Source organism: Erythranthe guttata, chromosome 4 (assembly GCF_056151865.1).
Source record: "Erythranthe guttata isolate IM_541 chromosome 4, IM_541, whole genome shotgun sequence".
NCBI classification, from domain to species: domain Eukaryota; kingdom Viridiplantae; phylum Streptophyta; class Magnoliopsida; order Lamiales; family Phrymaceae; genus Erythranthe; species Erythranthe guttata.
The window spans coordinates 10078887-10093437 of NC_142536.1; the positions used below are offsets into that span (position 1 = coordinate 10078887).

Sequence of the window (14551 nt, forward strand, 5' to 3'; positions counted from 1 at the left end):
ACTTGAAAATCATGCATGCGCATTAGTAACTTACTCACTTATGTTAGCAATGATCTTTGATATTACTTCACTAGCCAATTTTGTTAATTACAGTTAAAACCTTTCTTTCAAACCATTAATGAATTAATTAGACTACATAATTATCAACAACCACTGCCACTGTGCCACACCTAAAAGATTGTCATCATTATAAAACCATTATCATTATATTCAACTGCTAATCACTTCTAAACTCTCATAATAAAACTAATAATAAACCACTAATCCCGGTGAAAAGTGCCAAAGAATGATGATTTCTTCAATTCACGGCCTTGTTCCTATTTGACTTTTTTTTCGATTCTTTAATCGATCACTTATATATATTTAGCGTCTAATTAGCAACTTGAGTTGCAAGTAAAGATGTATTACGATCCCATCTTTGCGAAAAGTTTTAGTCGTTACGAACGTAGGAAATTCGGTTGTTGTGCACTCTTTTTATGCCTCGTTGTCGCATTGGCCATTTCCTCAACTTTCAGACATCATTTGATTTGAGCCCCCTCTCAGTCAGTAAGTCTATTAACTGTTTTGCTCTCGTTTTGTAATAATACTACATAATTTTCAAAAACTTCGCTCTTTGTTTGCAGTTGTTGATCCTGTTAATTTTCGGTTCTCGGTCAATTCTGTTCAAGATATGTTTGCAATTGATGCTACCACAGGTAAATTGATATATTAATTTGGATTAATATTTAAATATATTGTTTTTTTTTCAAATTCAAACATGAAAGAAATAAATTGTTTTTTCCCGAATTTGTAATAAATTAACATCAATTTCATTGTTTATTTCATTCCCCGTACCGGCTCTCAAGATAACTTGATTTTTTTTTTGTCCTTACAATAAATTGGTATTATACTTGTAAGAGAAGAAAGCATTTTAAATGGGGGATATGTGAATCCAAAATTGCTGATCTTAATTGGTTGCAGTACTTGGCAGCGATGTTGAATATTTGCCAATGTCGATTAGCAATGACCAAAACACGCTTCTCGGTAATGACACAAGCGCGATCTTCAAGCCAACAGGTATGGTGATGTACATGTATCGTATGCAATATGCAGTAAGTATGGTGACATGTGTTCATTGATATAACCGTACTAAAATTTTGGTAAAACGCCAAAATTTCATACAGTTTATCGCACCGAAATATGCGGTTCAGATGGCAAATAATCAAATTACCGAAATTTTATTAAAAATATTTAAGAATTTGAGTTTTTATTTATTTTTTATATACTGTAGTATACAAATAATATATTTTAGTATATATATATATATATTAATATTACATATATAAATAAAATAATAAATAAAAATAAAATTTTGGTATTTGGTGAAACAGAATTACCGGAATTTCGGCAACCGAAAAACCGAATATCGAACCGAATTACCTTTTCGGTATTAGACAAGTGATACGGGCTTGTTTGACAATTAACAAATGAGCATAAGCCCATTAGGATAAGCCCAACATGACAGGCCCACAACGAAGAAGCCATGACGACTTAGCTCGGTATTATGAGCGAGGTCGCCGTATGGTGCGAACCTCGGAACCACGAGGGAGTACTTTAACTCGCCAGCCCAATACCAAAACGGGGTAAGGCGAGCCCAGGACAATACGGGCCCAAAATATATGACTTGGGGGAAAAGAGAAACCCTAAAAAAGGAAAGCCTTGGAGGCCAAGCTTTCCTCATCTATAAATAAGAGAATCAACACACACACACACACGAAAAATATATCCACTAATTACTATTACATTCACACATTTTTCCTTTATTCCGATCACTGACTTGATCGTCGGAGCTTTCCCGCCGGGAACCCCCCCCGGCGTTGCAGGTTTATTCACCGGAGTACGGACGAAGCTGGCTTGAGGAGAACGAAGACCTACGGACCAAATCAAGTGGCGCCGTCTGTGGGAAAGAATCTAGAAATCTTGGGGATAACTTCCGGGAAATATCAGATCTACCCCCCGGAAGTCCAGATCTGAGCTATCAACGTAGAGAACAATGGAGGAAGGAGATATCATTGCCCGGAATTTGCAGAAGGATTTAGACGCAGTAGCTCGCAGTACACCGGCTGGTCCATCGTCCGTTCAGAAAGATAAGTCGGGGTGTAGTTTCCTTACACCTGAGAAGGAGGGCCGGATCCCTGTCACCCCAAGCAGCCCCTCTTTTGGGTTCCAGGATGGCGAAGCTGTTTCGAGAAGACCAGCCGCAACCCCCGCCCAGGCTCCCAATGAGCGTACATATACCCGGGACGAGGTAGAAGTCATGATCACCACGGCCATCCGAAATTACGCCCAATCCTTACCTCAGGATAACCGACCCAAAAGGGACCTGAGACGCTCTCCGAACGAGGGGCGAACTGATGATGAAGGCGACAGTTATTCGGAAAATCGAGGAGGCGACAGTCATGGAGTCAGGACCGAAGTAGACAGCCTGAGACGTGATATGAACGAATTAAAGGCCTTACGGAACAGGTCAATGCGAGATCTCGTGGGATCTAGCCCTTTCGCAAAACACCTCGATGATGACCCCATACCCGCTAGCTACCGACCCATTTCGTTCGAGTACAATGGCACATCGGATCCCGCCGAACACCTAAGCCGTTTCAACAATACGGCATCACTTCATCAGCTCACGGAAGGGGTGAGATGTCGTGCCTTCGCCACCACCCTAGCCGGGCCTGCTCAGGCCTGGTTCGGTTTGTTGCCTTCCGGGAGCATGCAATCTTTCGAACAATTTGCTAAGGCCTTCATGAACCAGTTCGCCAGCTCGAAAAAGTGCAAGAAAACCTCCCTATCGTTGTTCAGCATCCGCCAGAAGGAGAAGGAAAGCCTCAGGAGTTACATCAAACGGTTTACCTCGGCCACCCTGGAAGTCCCGACTACCAGTGACGAGGTGCTCATGGCGGCCCTTTCACAAGGGTTGAGAGATGATGAATTTTTCCGAGCTCTAGCGCTGGAGCCATCACCTGATTTCGATAACTTATTAGAAAGGGCATCTAAGTTCATTAACTTAGAAGAAGCCCGCCAACAGAAAGTGGAGGAATCTCACCAAGCCACAAACGTACGGGTTAGCGAAGTAAAGAGAGGCAAGGAGCCTATGTTACCTCGCAGGGATGCTAGTATTCCTAGTCGGAGTATTGTCCCGGAGGCTAAGGGATCTCGGTTCCAATCATACCAGCCCCTTACAGCTCCTCTATCCCAGGTGCTATACGCGATCGAGAAGAGAGCTGATCTGCGGTGGCCTCGAACTGCTCGCGGAGCCCCCCGTCGAGATCCGACATTGGGTACTTTCTGCCGTTTTCATAACGAATACGGACATACGACCGACGACTGCGCACATCTGAAAGACGAAGTGGAACGTCTCATCAGAGATAACAAGATCGGGGATTTTGTGAAGATAGATTCACCTCGGGGACAAAAGCGTGAAGCCCAGTTCGGGAACCCGCCACGAGCACCGCCCCCACCGCCAGCGCCGAAAAGAGGGTACATTCAGATGATTTCAGGGGGTCCTACGGGAGGAGATACTCACCGGGCTAGGAGACGTCATCTCGGTAGCCTCAAAAATAATCATGAAGTTTGCCAAATCTCTACACCGAAGCATCGTCAATATCCCACTATCTCGTTCGGTCATGAAGATGAAGCGGACTTAGACGATTTTCACTGTGACCCTCTCCTCATCACGATTAACGTGGGAGGATACGACGTCGCTCGCGCCTTCGTTGATCCCGGAAGTTCGGTGGACGTCATATCTTACGAGTGCTTCCTTCAAATGGAGCTTGACCTCCCGGTTTTCCCCGTCACCACAGCGATATTTGGGTTCACAGGAGGGTCCCTGACGCCGATTGGACAAGTTAAAATCCCTGTCACTATAGGAACCCCACCTCGAACACGCACTCAAACTGTCAATTTTGTCATCGTTGAAGGGTCGCCGACCTCGTATAACATCGTGATAGGACGACCAATGTTACATACCTTTCGGGCGGTCCCTTCGACCATTCATCAAAAGCTTAAGTTCCCAGTTGATGGGATGGTGGGAGAGGTCAGGGGCGACCAAACCCAATCGAGATCGTGTTATGTCGAAATGGTTAAGATAGCAGAGAAAGGCCGACGCGATACCCTCACCAAAGAAGATTTGGGAGACGAGAAGCGTCCCCGAGTTGACCCAGAGGATAAAGTTAATCATGTGCAACCTATGGACGAATTGATGACGATCGACCTCGTCCCAGGCATGATGAAACAAACCCGGATCAGTAAGGATCTAGAACCACCTCTCCGAGACGAGTTGATAGCATTATTACGGTCTAATGAAGACATCTTTGCTTGGCAACCAAGTGACTTGACCGGTATATCGCCGCGAACGGCTGTACACAGGCTCAATTTACGGCCTGAGTGCAGGCCTGTCAAGCAAAAACGGCGACACTTCGGTATCGAAAAGGACGAAATCATACAGAAGGAAGTGCAGCGACTTCTGGAAATCGGGCATATCCGAGAAATCCAGTTCCCCACATGGCTGTCCAATGCGGTATTAGTACAGAAAGCCAATGGCCAATGGCGAATGTGTATCGATTTCAGGGACTTAAACAAGGCTTGCCCAAAGGACGATTATCCCTTACCTCGCATAGATCAGCTTGTAGATGCCACCGCTGGATGCGAGCTACTTAGTATGATGGATGCCTCGCAGGGATACCACCAAATTCCGCTAGACGAAAAGGACCAGCCAGCAGTAAGTTTTGTCACCGCCACGGGGACTTACTGTTACGTGGTGATGCCTTTCGGCCTGAAAAACGCAGGAGCCACGTATCAACGATTGATGGATAGGATGTTTCGGGCCCAACTCGGACGCAACATTGAGGTCTATGTTGATGACATGTTAGTTAAAAGCAAGAGGCGCTCTACGCATCTCGCCGACCTAGCTGAGACCTTTGCAACTCTTCGTTTATATGGAATGAAGTTGAACCCTGCTAAGTGTGCATTCGCAGTACAAGCTGGAAAGTTCCTGGGATACATTGTTAATCGGGAAGGCATCAAGGTAAATCAAGATAAAGTGGAGGCCGTACTTCAGATGACACCTCCTCGTTCCATCAAGGAAGTCCAATCCTTGGCAGGAAAAGTTGTAGCCCTAGCTCGGTTTATATCACGAATGGCTGATAAGAGCCTGCCTTTCTTCAAAGTACTAAGGAAAACAGCTCAGTTCGAATGGACCACCGAATGCCAGCTCGCATTCGAAGCATTAAAACGATCTCTTACTTGCCTGCCGATCCTTAGCACCCCCGAAAAGGGTGAAACCCTGTTTGTATACTTGTCAGTGGGTGATGAGTCCATCAGTTCGGTTTTGTTTAAAGAAGTTAATAATCAACAAAGACCGATCTACTATACTAGTAAGATCCTCACTACGTCGGAAAGCCGATATTCTGAAGTCGAGAAAATAGCATACGCGTTGGTCCTCACTACGCGACGACTCCGGCCTTATTTCCTGTCGCATACCATGGTGATTCGCACAAGCTTACCCCTTCGGCAGACCCTAGGTCAACCTACCGCGTCAGGGCGAATTGTTAAATGGGCCATCGAGCTAGGACAGTACGAGATTCAATATCAACCCCGTACCTCGGTCAAAGGACAAGCGCTAGCGGATTTCATCCGAGAAACCACCAGGATACCCATCGAAAAAGAGTGGAAAATTTACGTGGATGGTTCATCGACAACCTCGGGAGCGGGGGCAGGGATAATAGTTATTGATCCCACTGGAACGGAAGTCGAGTTTGCTGTTAGGTTACCTCGGGTCTCCAATAATGAAGCAGAATATGAAGCCTTTATCCGAGGTATGGAGATCGCTCAAGAGCTCGGAGCGCGCGTGGTGCGAATATACTCCGACTCTCAATTGGTAATACACCAACTCGAAGGGGACTACGAAATAAAAAACGATAGAATGAAGAGTTATGTAAATAAAGCCCGAGCTGTGCAAGAAACTTTTGAAGTCTGTACCATGCATCAAATTCCGAGAAACGACAACCAGCGAGCTGACTTCCTCGCTAAAGTCGGGTCGTCAGTTGTCGATTGTATTGAAAGAAAGATCACTATCCTTATTGCCCCTACCCCAACACCGGGCATAATGGTAATAGACGAAGAGCCCGATTGGAGAACGCCTTTGTTCAAATACTTCAGAGGAGAGCGAGCTGGCACCAAGAGAGAGCAGCACCGCTTGGCATATAAGGCAAGGCACTTTTTCGTACGGCATGGGACATTATATAAAAGAAACTTCACCACGGTAGATGCAAGGTGTTTGGGAAAGCAGGAGATAAAGCATGTTCTGGATGAAGTACATCGAGGTGGTTGTGGTGAGCATGGAGGAGCTCGGGCCCTCATGCAGAAACTACATCGGGCCGGATATTACTGGCCTGGCATGAAGAAGGACACGCACCGATATGTTCAACACTGCATACAATGCCAAAAATATGCCTCGCTCATCCACAAGCCGGGGGAGGAAATGACCATCATGAGTGCTCCATGCCCTTTCGCCCAATGGGGAATCGACCTGGTGGGGCCATTCCCTCAAACCACGGGTCGGAAAAAGTTCATCATTGTCGCGGTAGACTACTTTACTAAGTGGGTCGAAGCTGAAGCCCTATCGAAAATCTCAGAAGACGAGGTCATGCACTTCATTTGGAAAAATATCTGCTGTCGCTTTGGCCTACCTCGAAGCCTTGTATCGGACAACGGCACTCAGTTCAACGGCAAGAAAATCCGAGCGTGGTGCGAAGAGATGAAAATTACACAAAAATTTGTAGCAGTAGCGCACCCCCAGGCCAATGGACAAGTGGAGTCCGTAAACCGGAGCATTGTCAATGGATTGAAAAAAAGGTTAGACGAGCTAGGTGGAAGTTGGGTAGACGAGTTACCCTCCGTCCTCTGGTCTTACCGGACTACAACCAAAGCAGCTACTGGCGAAACACCGTTCCGGTTAACCTATGGAACTGAAGCAGTTATACCGGTCGAAGTGGCAATGGACACGCTCCGCATCGCCGCATTTGACGAAGTAACAAATGATGATGCTTTAAGATCACAGCTGGACGAAGTTTTCGATCTCCGGGAAACGGCGTATTTGCACATGGAAAGAAGTAAAAACTTGATCAAAGCTCGGTATGATCAGGGGGTGCGGCCCCGCTCATTCCAGCTCGGAGACCTCGTCTTGCGACGAGCTGACGCGCTAAAACACACGGGAAAGTTGGAGGCTAATTGGGAAGGACCATACACAGTTACCAGGTGTTTGGCCGGCGGAGGATATGAGTTGGCAGACATCGACGGGAAGCCGTTACCTCGGGCTTGGAACATAATACATCTGAAACGCTTCTTCGCGTAAAAAAAAAAAAAAAAAAAAAAAAAAAAAAAAAAAAAAAAAAAAAAAGAGAGAGAGAGAAAGGAGATCGAGGCAATTACGCCAGCGAAATCGAGACACACCTTGTACAGGCAAAACAACCATTAATAAACATCCATTTTCCGATCTGGGCTAGGCCCCGTGGTTTTTTCTCTCCTTATTTGGAGGGTTTCCACGTTAAAAAATCCTTGTGTTATTTATTTAAGTTTTCATTGTGGCGTTAACTCGCGTGTTTCATTGTGGCGTTAAATCGCGTGTTTTATTGTGGCGTTAACTCGCGTGTTTCATTGTGGCGTTAAATCGCGTGTCTCATTGTGGCGTTAACTCGCGTGTTTCATTGTGGCGTTAACTCGCGTGCTTCATTGTGGCGTTAACTCGCGTGTTTCATTGTGGCGTTAAATCGCGTGTTTCATTGTGGCGTTAACTCGCGTGTTTCATTGTGGCGTTAACTCGCGTGTTTCATTGTGGCGTTAAATCGCGTGTTTCATTGTGGCGTTAACTCGCGTGTTTCATTGTGGCGTTAAATCGCGTGTCTCATTGTGGCGTTAACTCGCGTGTTTCATTGTGGCGTTAACTCGCGTGCTTCATTGTGGCGTTAACTCGCGTGTTTCATTGTGGCGTTAAATCGCGTGTTTCATTGTGGCGTTAACTCGCGTGTTTCATTGTGGCGTTAACTCGCGTGTTTCATTGTGGCGTTAAATCGCGTGTTTCATTGTGGCGTTAACTCGCGTGTTTCATTGTGGCGTTAAATCGCGTGTCTCATTGTGGCGTTAACTCGCGTGTTTCATTGTGGCGTTAACTCGCGTATTTCATTGTGGCGTTAACTCGCGTGTTTTATTGTGGCGTTAACTCGCGTGTTTCATTGTGGCGTTAACTCGCGTGTTTTATTGTGGCGTTAACTCGCATGTTTCATTGTTGCGTTAAATCGCATGTGTTGTCAAAGGAAATAACAGCCGAAGACTAAGCTCAAAACACAAAGTAAACAGTTTGCTAAAGATCGAGTTAACTCAGGTTCGGAAAACACTCTGTCAAAGTGACTAATCATTCTCGAACATACGGCACTAAAGTAAAAGCAGCCCTGGCGCACGAAATAAACGAGATGGAGACAAGTAAAGCACTTTAATACATTGAAAACATTGACAAAACGAAGTAAATTGTTCAAAATATAGAAGGAAAATGCAAGTACATGATACAAGGAATAAAGTACAAAAATTCAAGTACAGGGACAAATGAAAAACGATTAAGTGTTTTTGGGAGATTCCACCCCGGCTTCGCCTTGATTCCCGGTAGGCGGGGGAGGAGACGAGACGAAGCCCGACGGCGCTTTGTTGAGACCTGCCATCGCATCAATAGTTTCAACGTCCCCAACTAAGTCAGTAATGATCACCGAAGAGCTCCCTTGGCGAGAGAAGTCTTCGACAAGCTCCCGATGTACTTGCCTCCACCACTCTAAGTCAGGGTCTTCGTTCACGTCCCCTTCGAAACCTGGAATCACATCGTCAGGTAAGTCCTCGGCAAGCTCGTTTTCAGCCAAGGGAAACTCAATGCCAGCGCCAGTTAACCGCTTGCGGACAGCCTTCACCGCTTCCGAAAAGAAAAAACGAGCTAGGCCAGACGCTTGTCGAGTGAACGTTGTCGAGCGCCATAACCGGTCAAAGAAACGGCGAACAAACGCCTCCATGAAGCGCAAACCCTCGGAGGAACCTGGGAACAGCCTGTGGCCTTCCTTCACTCCCTCGGTAAAATTGGTGGACGCCTGCACCCCGGCCGCGAATAGCTCGTTAGAAAGGTTTTTGGCTTTTTCCTCTAAAGTCTCGTTGTGAGAAGCCAAGGAATCCTTCTCTGCTTGCAAGACCTTCTCCCTCTCTCGTAATTTCCCCACCTCGGCAAACAACCCCTCTTTCGCCGACTCAGATACTGCCAGACTCTCCTTCAAGCTTCGGATCTCCTTGCGAAGTTGACCGACCTCCTTTTTCTGGTTATCATATGCCTCACGAGGGACGTCATCCCACCCCAAAGGGCCCGAGAAGGCGATCGCAAATTGCTACACACACATAGAAGGCTTAAATAAGACAGAATACGGCTAAAAGATGAAAAAACTAACTCATATGTGCGAGATAAAACCAACCTGCGTTATGTTATGTAACAGCAACTCGAGCCGATCACCTTTGCTCATTTGTCCAAAGTGAGCAACGTCTCGGGGAAGCGCCATGGCTCGGCAGGCGGCGATGGCGTTCTCTGCATTTTGGCAGAGATGAAGTGCAAAATTCGGAGGCAAAGACGACCCAACTTGCCCCGGAGCTGACCCGGTCTGCCCCGGAGTCGACCCAATCAACCCAAGGGCCACATCAGCCCTTCTCTTCTTCGCGGTGGGCTCTTTTTCCACCTGTTCTTCGGTCGAGGAAGGTGGTGGGGGAGGAACGGCAACTATGGCCGAAGATTGCCGAGGGAGTTCGGGCTCCTCCACACGCGGCCCACCTCGGGGACGCGAAGTCCCAACATTTTTCTTAGAAGGCCTTTGCCTTAGGGCTCCCTCTTCAGGGGACTTTTTCTCGGAATCAGCAACCACGGGGCGCTGAAACTCAGACGCCTGAAATTCCGGCTCCGATTCGGACGGGCGAGTCGCCGGCTTGTCACCTCGGAACATTCTCTTCATCCTTAAATCTGTTAATGGGATCAAGAAAAGTGTGGTCAGCGAGTACGCAATACCTCGGCAAGCATAAAATACAGCCAAGTAAAAAGCCACAACCCAAAACGAGTGACGAACTATAGCAGAAAACTAGTATCATGCTTAAACCCACCTAAATCCTCTTGAGTCAAGGGATGAGTGCCGTTGTCATGGAAGCAGAAGTGGCGAAGTATTGGTGGAAAACTGGTAAGAGTCTCAGGCATGCCATAGCTTGGTTGAAAGTGAACAATCATTTTCAAGAGCCACTCGTCTATCGCTAGGGGTTTCCCCCTCCGCTTGTCGGGTAAAGTGGCGAACCAAGGACACAGGTAAGGGGTATCAGCAGGGTTTTTCGCGAAGAAGTAATGACCCTGCCACCCATCAGTTTTGTTGGGTGGCATTAATATTTTGAAACCCGGGCGAGCCGAGATAGAAATATGAAAAGGACTGGAATTTTTCAAGACCATCACACTCCGAAATCGAGCTGGAGTAGGGATCACACCCGACCAGGTGCAAAGCATGCGAAACCCGGTCATGACGACTATGGCATGGGGATGAAATTGATTAAGGGACACATTGCACAACTGCGCAATCTCCGAAAACCAAGGTGAGATGGGGAAAGTAAGGCCGAAATAAAACTGTTCTGAGAACCAGGTGCTGAAACCCGGAGGTGGGTTTAAGGGACGCTGATCTCGCGAGGGCAGTAATAGTTCTACGTCGGTAGGAAGGCCTATATCGCGAACTAAATTATCTAAGTCTACCTCGCTTAAAGTACTGGGTCCCCACTGGTCGTCTGAATCGCGTCCCTCAGACAATGAAGGAGAGCCGCTCCTCGCGGAAGACAAAACGTCATCTCTTCTTTTTCTCTTCGGTTTTTTCAGTAATTTACCCGAAGGGGAAAAATAGGGCCCTTCCTCCGATGAAGAAGAGAGAGTAAGGGTAGGGTGTTCATCTCCCTCCCTGGAAGGCATTCTTTGACCAAAAGGGTCGGGAGAATTGGAAGACATAGGCTAAGAATTGTAAAAAGTAAGGTGAAGAGGGGAGTACCTTTGTCGAAGGAGAAAACAAGCACGGGAGGGAAAGAACTTGGTTCTCGGAAAAGCAAAGTCGCCGGAGGTAAATAAAGATGGGGAGAGCGCAGAGGTGAAGAAGAGGAAAAAATTCTGGAAATTCGTAGAGGTCAGATACTTATAGGGGAAGGAAAAATGGAAACTTTGATCGTAACCGTCTATTCGAACGGGTGAGATTCAAAGTAGGTCGCCTCGAATTCGGCGCAAGAAGTGTCGATTGGACTCCCCTAGTAATGACCTAGGAAAGAGAAGAAACCAATCATAACCGCCCACCCGAACGGACAGGATTTAATGCAGATTACCTCGAACCTAGCGCGAAAAGCGTTGATGGAAGTCTTCTCATGATGACCTAGGGAACTTGAACCGACCACGCGGGATGTCAGAGCAATTGATGAAAGGTAAAGGAAGGGGGGCTGCATACGCCGACGTAAATCTAAATCGAAGTGCGAACTGATGCCTCATACTCCGTATTTATAAAACGAGGTAAAGAAAAGCCGACTTGTTTTATAAATAAGGAGTAGGGGGGAGTAGTTGATACGGGCTTGTTTGACAATTAACAAATGAGCATAAGCCCATTAGGATAAGCCCAACATGACAGGCCCACAACGAAGAAGCCATGACGACTTAGCTCGGTATTATGAGCGAGGTCGCCGTATGGTGCGAACCTCGGAACCACGAGGGAGTACTTTAACTCGCCAGCCCAATACCAAAACGGGGTAAGGCGAGCCCAGGACAATACGGGCCCAAAATATATGACTTGGGGGAAAAGAGAAACCCTAAAAAAGGAAAGCCTTGGAGGCCAAGCTTTCCTCATCTATAAATAAGAGAATCAACACACACACACACACGAAAAATATATCCACTAATTACTATTACATTCACACATTTTTCCTTTATTCCGATCACTGACTTGATCGTCGGAGCTTTCCCGCCGGGAACCCCCCCCGGCGTTGCAGGTTTATTCACCGGAGTACGGACGAAGCTGGCTTGAGGAGAACGAAGACCTACGGACCAAATCAACAAGTAAAGAATTTCCTGTTCAATTCGATTCAATCGGTTTACCGAGCTGATGAACACCGGTAGGCAAAATCCCATTAATTAATAGTTAAGTAGACATAGCAGTTTCACTTTAGACCTTTATGTATTATCAACTGTCATTTTAACCACACAAATTAAAAAAAATAACCAAAAAGAAATGACTTTTGGAACTATCGAAAAAAATATTATAATTTAGAAAAATTGCTGATCTAAATATCACGTCATATTAGTAGTATACACAAAATATTTAGGCTTTGACACGGTAAGACTTGAATTTAGAATTACCTATAGTAATTACTTATCTACTTGAATATATTTAATGTTTTTTTGATTTTATGTTAATATGTAAAGAAGTATATAGATATAGTTTATATGGGGGAATACGATGCTACACCCGGTGATTTTCACCGAGTGGCTCTTTTCTTGACATGTGTCCTTTTTTATTTATTTTATAATTATATTTCTAAAACTCATTGGGCCATAACTGAACCCGTAATGAGAATCTTATTAATTAGGGTGTCTGGTTATATTCACCAGGTGTAGCATAGAATTTCCCGTTTATATGTATGCATTTTTTAATATTAACTAATATTTATCTATAAATTACTAAAATTATTATAAAAAAATTCCATCTGAAATTAACAGAATTTTGCACTTGTATTGTCATTGAATGCAGCAATTAAGAGAGAGAAAATGGAGGCAATGTGCACAAGTTCAAATTATTGTGAGATTGAAGGGGATATAAGGATTGAAGCCAATTCCTCCACAATATATGTCCTAAAAAAGTACTATGTTGAAACCATGTCAAATAATAACAATTCAATCAATTCTTGGACCATAGAGCCTTATCCTAGAAAGGGCACTTCCCATGTCAAGAAATGGATAATCAAATTATCAGGACACAATTATATCCCAAAATGTACTCAAAATTACACCCATCCAGCAATCCTCTTTTCAATCGGAGGATTCACCGGAAACTACTTCCACGATTTCGCCGATCTCTTATTTCCGTTATACTCAACATCTTACCGTTTTCGAAAGGATGTCCATTTTCTCGCAAGTGATTACAAGCCGTGGTGGACTAGTAAATACAGACAAATTCTAGAAAACTTAACCGTGCACAACCAAATAGTAGACATCGACGGAGAAATCTCACAAGTCCATTGCTTCAATAACGTAGTCGTTGGCCTCAAATTCCACAAAGAACTCGCCCTCGACCCGTTATTGCCAAATTCTCCGATGGGCCCTTCGATGCACAATTTCCGACAACTCATTCGGCAAATTTACTCACTCGAAAGAGAAACGACAATCACATCAAGAAAAAGGGACAATTATTACAAGAAAAAGCGTGCCCGTCTCATAATCCTCTCTCGGAGAAAAACAAGAAGTATACTAAACGAAGGGAAAATATCGAGATTGGCAAGAAAGTTGGGGTACGAGGTTCTCTTGGCCGATGCAGGAGTTTCGACCAACATGTCGGAATTGGCGAGAACGGTGAATTCGTTCGATGTATTGATGGGAATACACGGTGCAGGGCTAACGAACATGGTTTTCTTACCGGACAATGCTGTCTTGATACAAGTCGTTCCGTTTGGACCCGTCGATGGATTTGCTAGGCGTGATTTCGAGAACCCTTGTCATGGTATGAATTTAAAGTACTTGGAATACAAAATAACAGTTGAAGAGAGCTCATTGAGCAAACAATACCCTAATGATCATCCAATTTTGAACGATCCGAATTCTTACAAAGAAAAGGGATGGGATGATATTTGGTCAATTTATTTGAATAAACAGAATGTTACTATTGATTTGCGTCGGCTCAAAGGCACATTGGTTAAGGCTCTAAAGCTCGTACGCCGTTGATTGGTTGACTCATATATGTCTTGGTCAACTGTCACATTATTTATGGCCATTATTTTGCAGTTTTTTTTTCATTGGTTCTCTCTGTTTTTCGGATTTCCATTCTGTATTTGTATCATTTGTATTAGGAAAATTGCATGAGTTACTTTAGGTTTAATTTGATCTATTTACGAAGTTGTTGTTCGATTGCCATTATTATCTCATATTAATTCGATATATTATAATTTAATAATATATTCGGTTGAGAAGATTGGATCTAACTCAAACCCGCTATAAATATTGAAATCGATAACTAAATGCTACGATTTAATATAATCTAAAGTTGCTCTATACCGTACGCTTAGTTTTCTAGGTACTAAAAACAAAATCAGTCACGATTTTATCCCAAAATTATTGAAATTGGGATATAATTATTGTTAATTAGGGACAATATTTAAAAGGGATTATTTGACAAACACTCCTCATATATATTGTCCTATTAAGAGAGGCCCAATTTTTTTTTTTTTTTTT

At 44.7% G+C, this 14551-nt stretch overlaps 1 protein-coding gene across 2 annotated transcripts; it reads left to right on the forward strand.

Annotated features, from left to right (window-relative positions):
- The first annotated feature begins 219 nt into the window (after positions 1 to 219).
- LOC105954905 (alpha-1,3-arabinosyltransferase XAT3) lies at positions 220 to 14289 on the forward strand. 2 transcript variants are annotated; one of them, XM_088816832.1, is made up of 4 exons: positions 220 to 546; positions 624 to 695; positions 961 to 1056; positions 12858 to 14289. In XM_088816832.1, the coding sequence occupies exons 1-4, from the start codon at positions 477 to 479 to the stop codon at positions 14042 to 14044; spliced, it is 1425 nt and encodes a 474-aa protein (XP_088672958.1). In that variant the 5' UTR covers positions 220 to 476; the 3' UTR covers positions 14045 to 14289. The 2 variants fall into 2 exon arrangements, with proteins under 2 accessions (XP_088672958.1, XP_088672959.1); XM_088816833.1 differs by lacking the exon at positions 624 to 695 and having other exon boundaries at positions 356 to 546.
- The last annotated feature ends 262 nt before the right edge of the window (positions 14290 to 14551 follow it).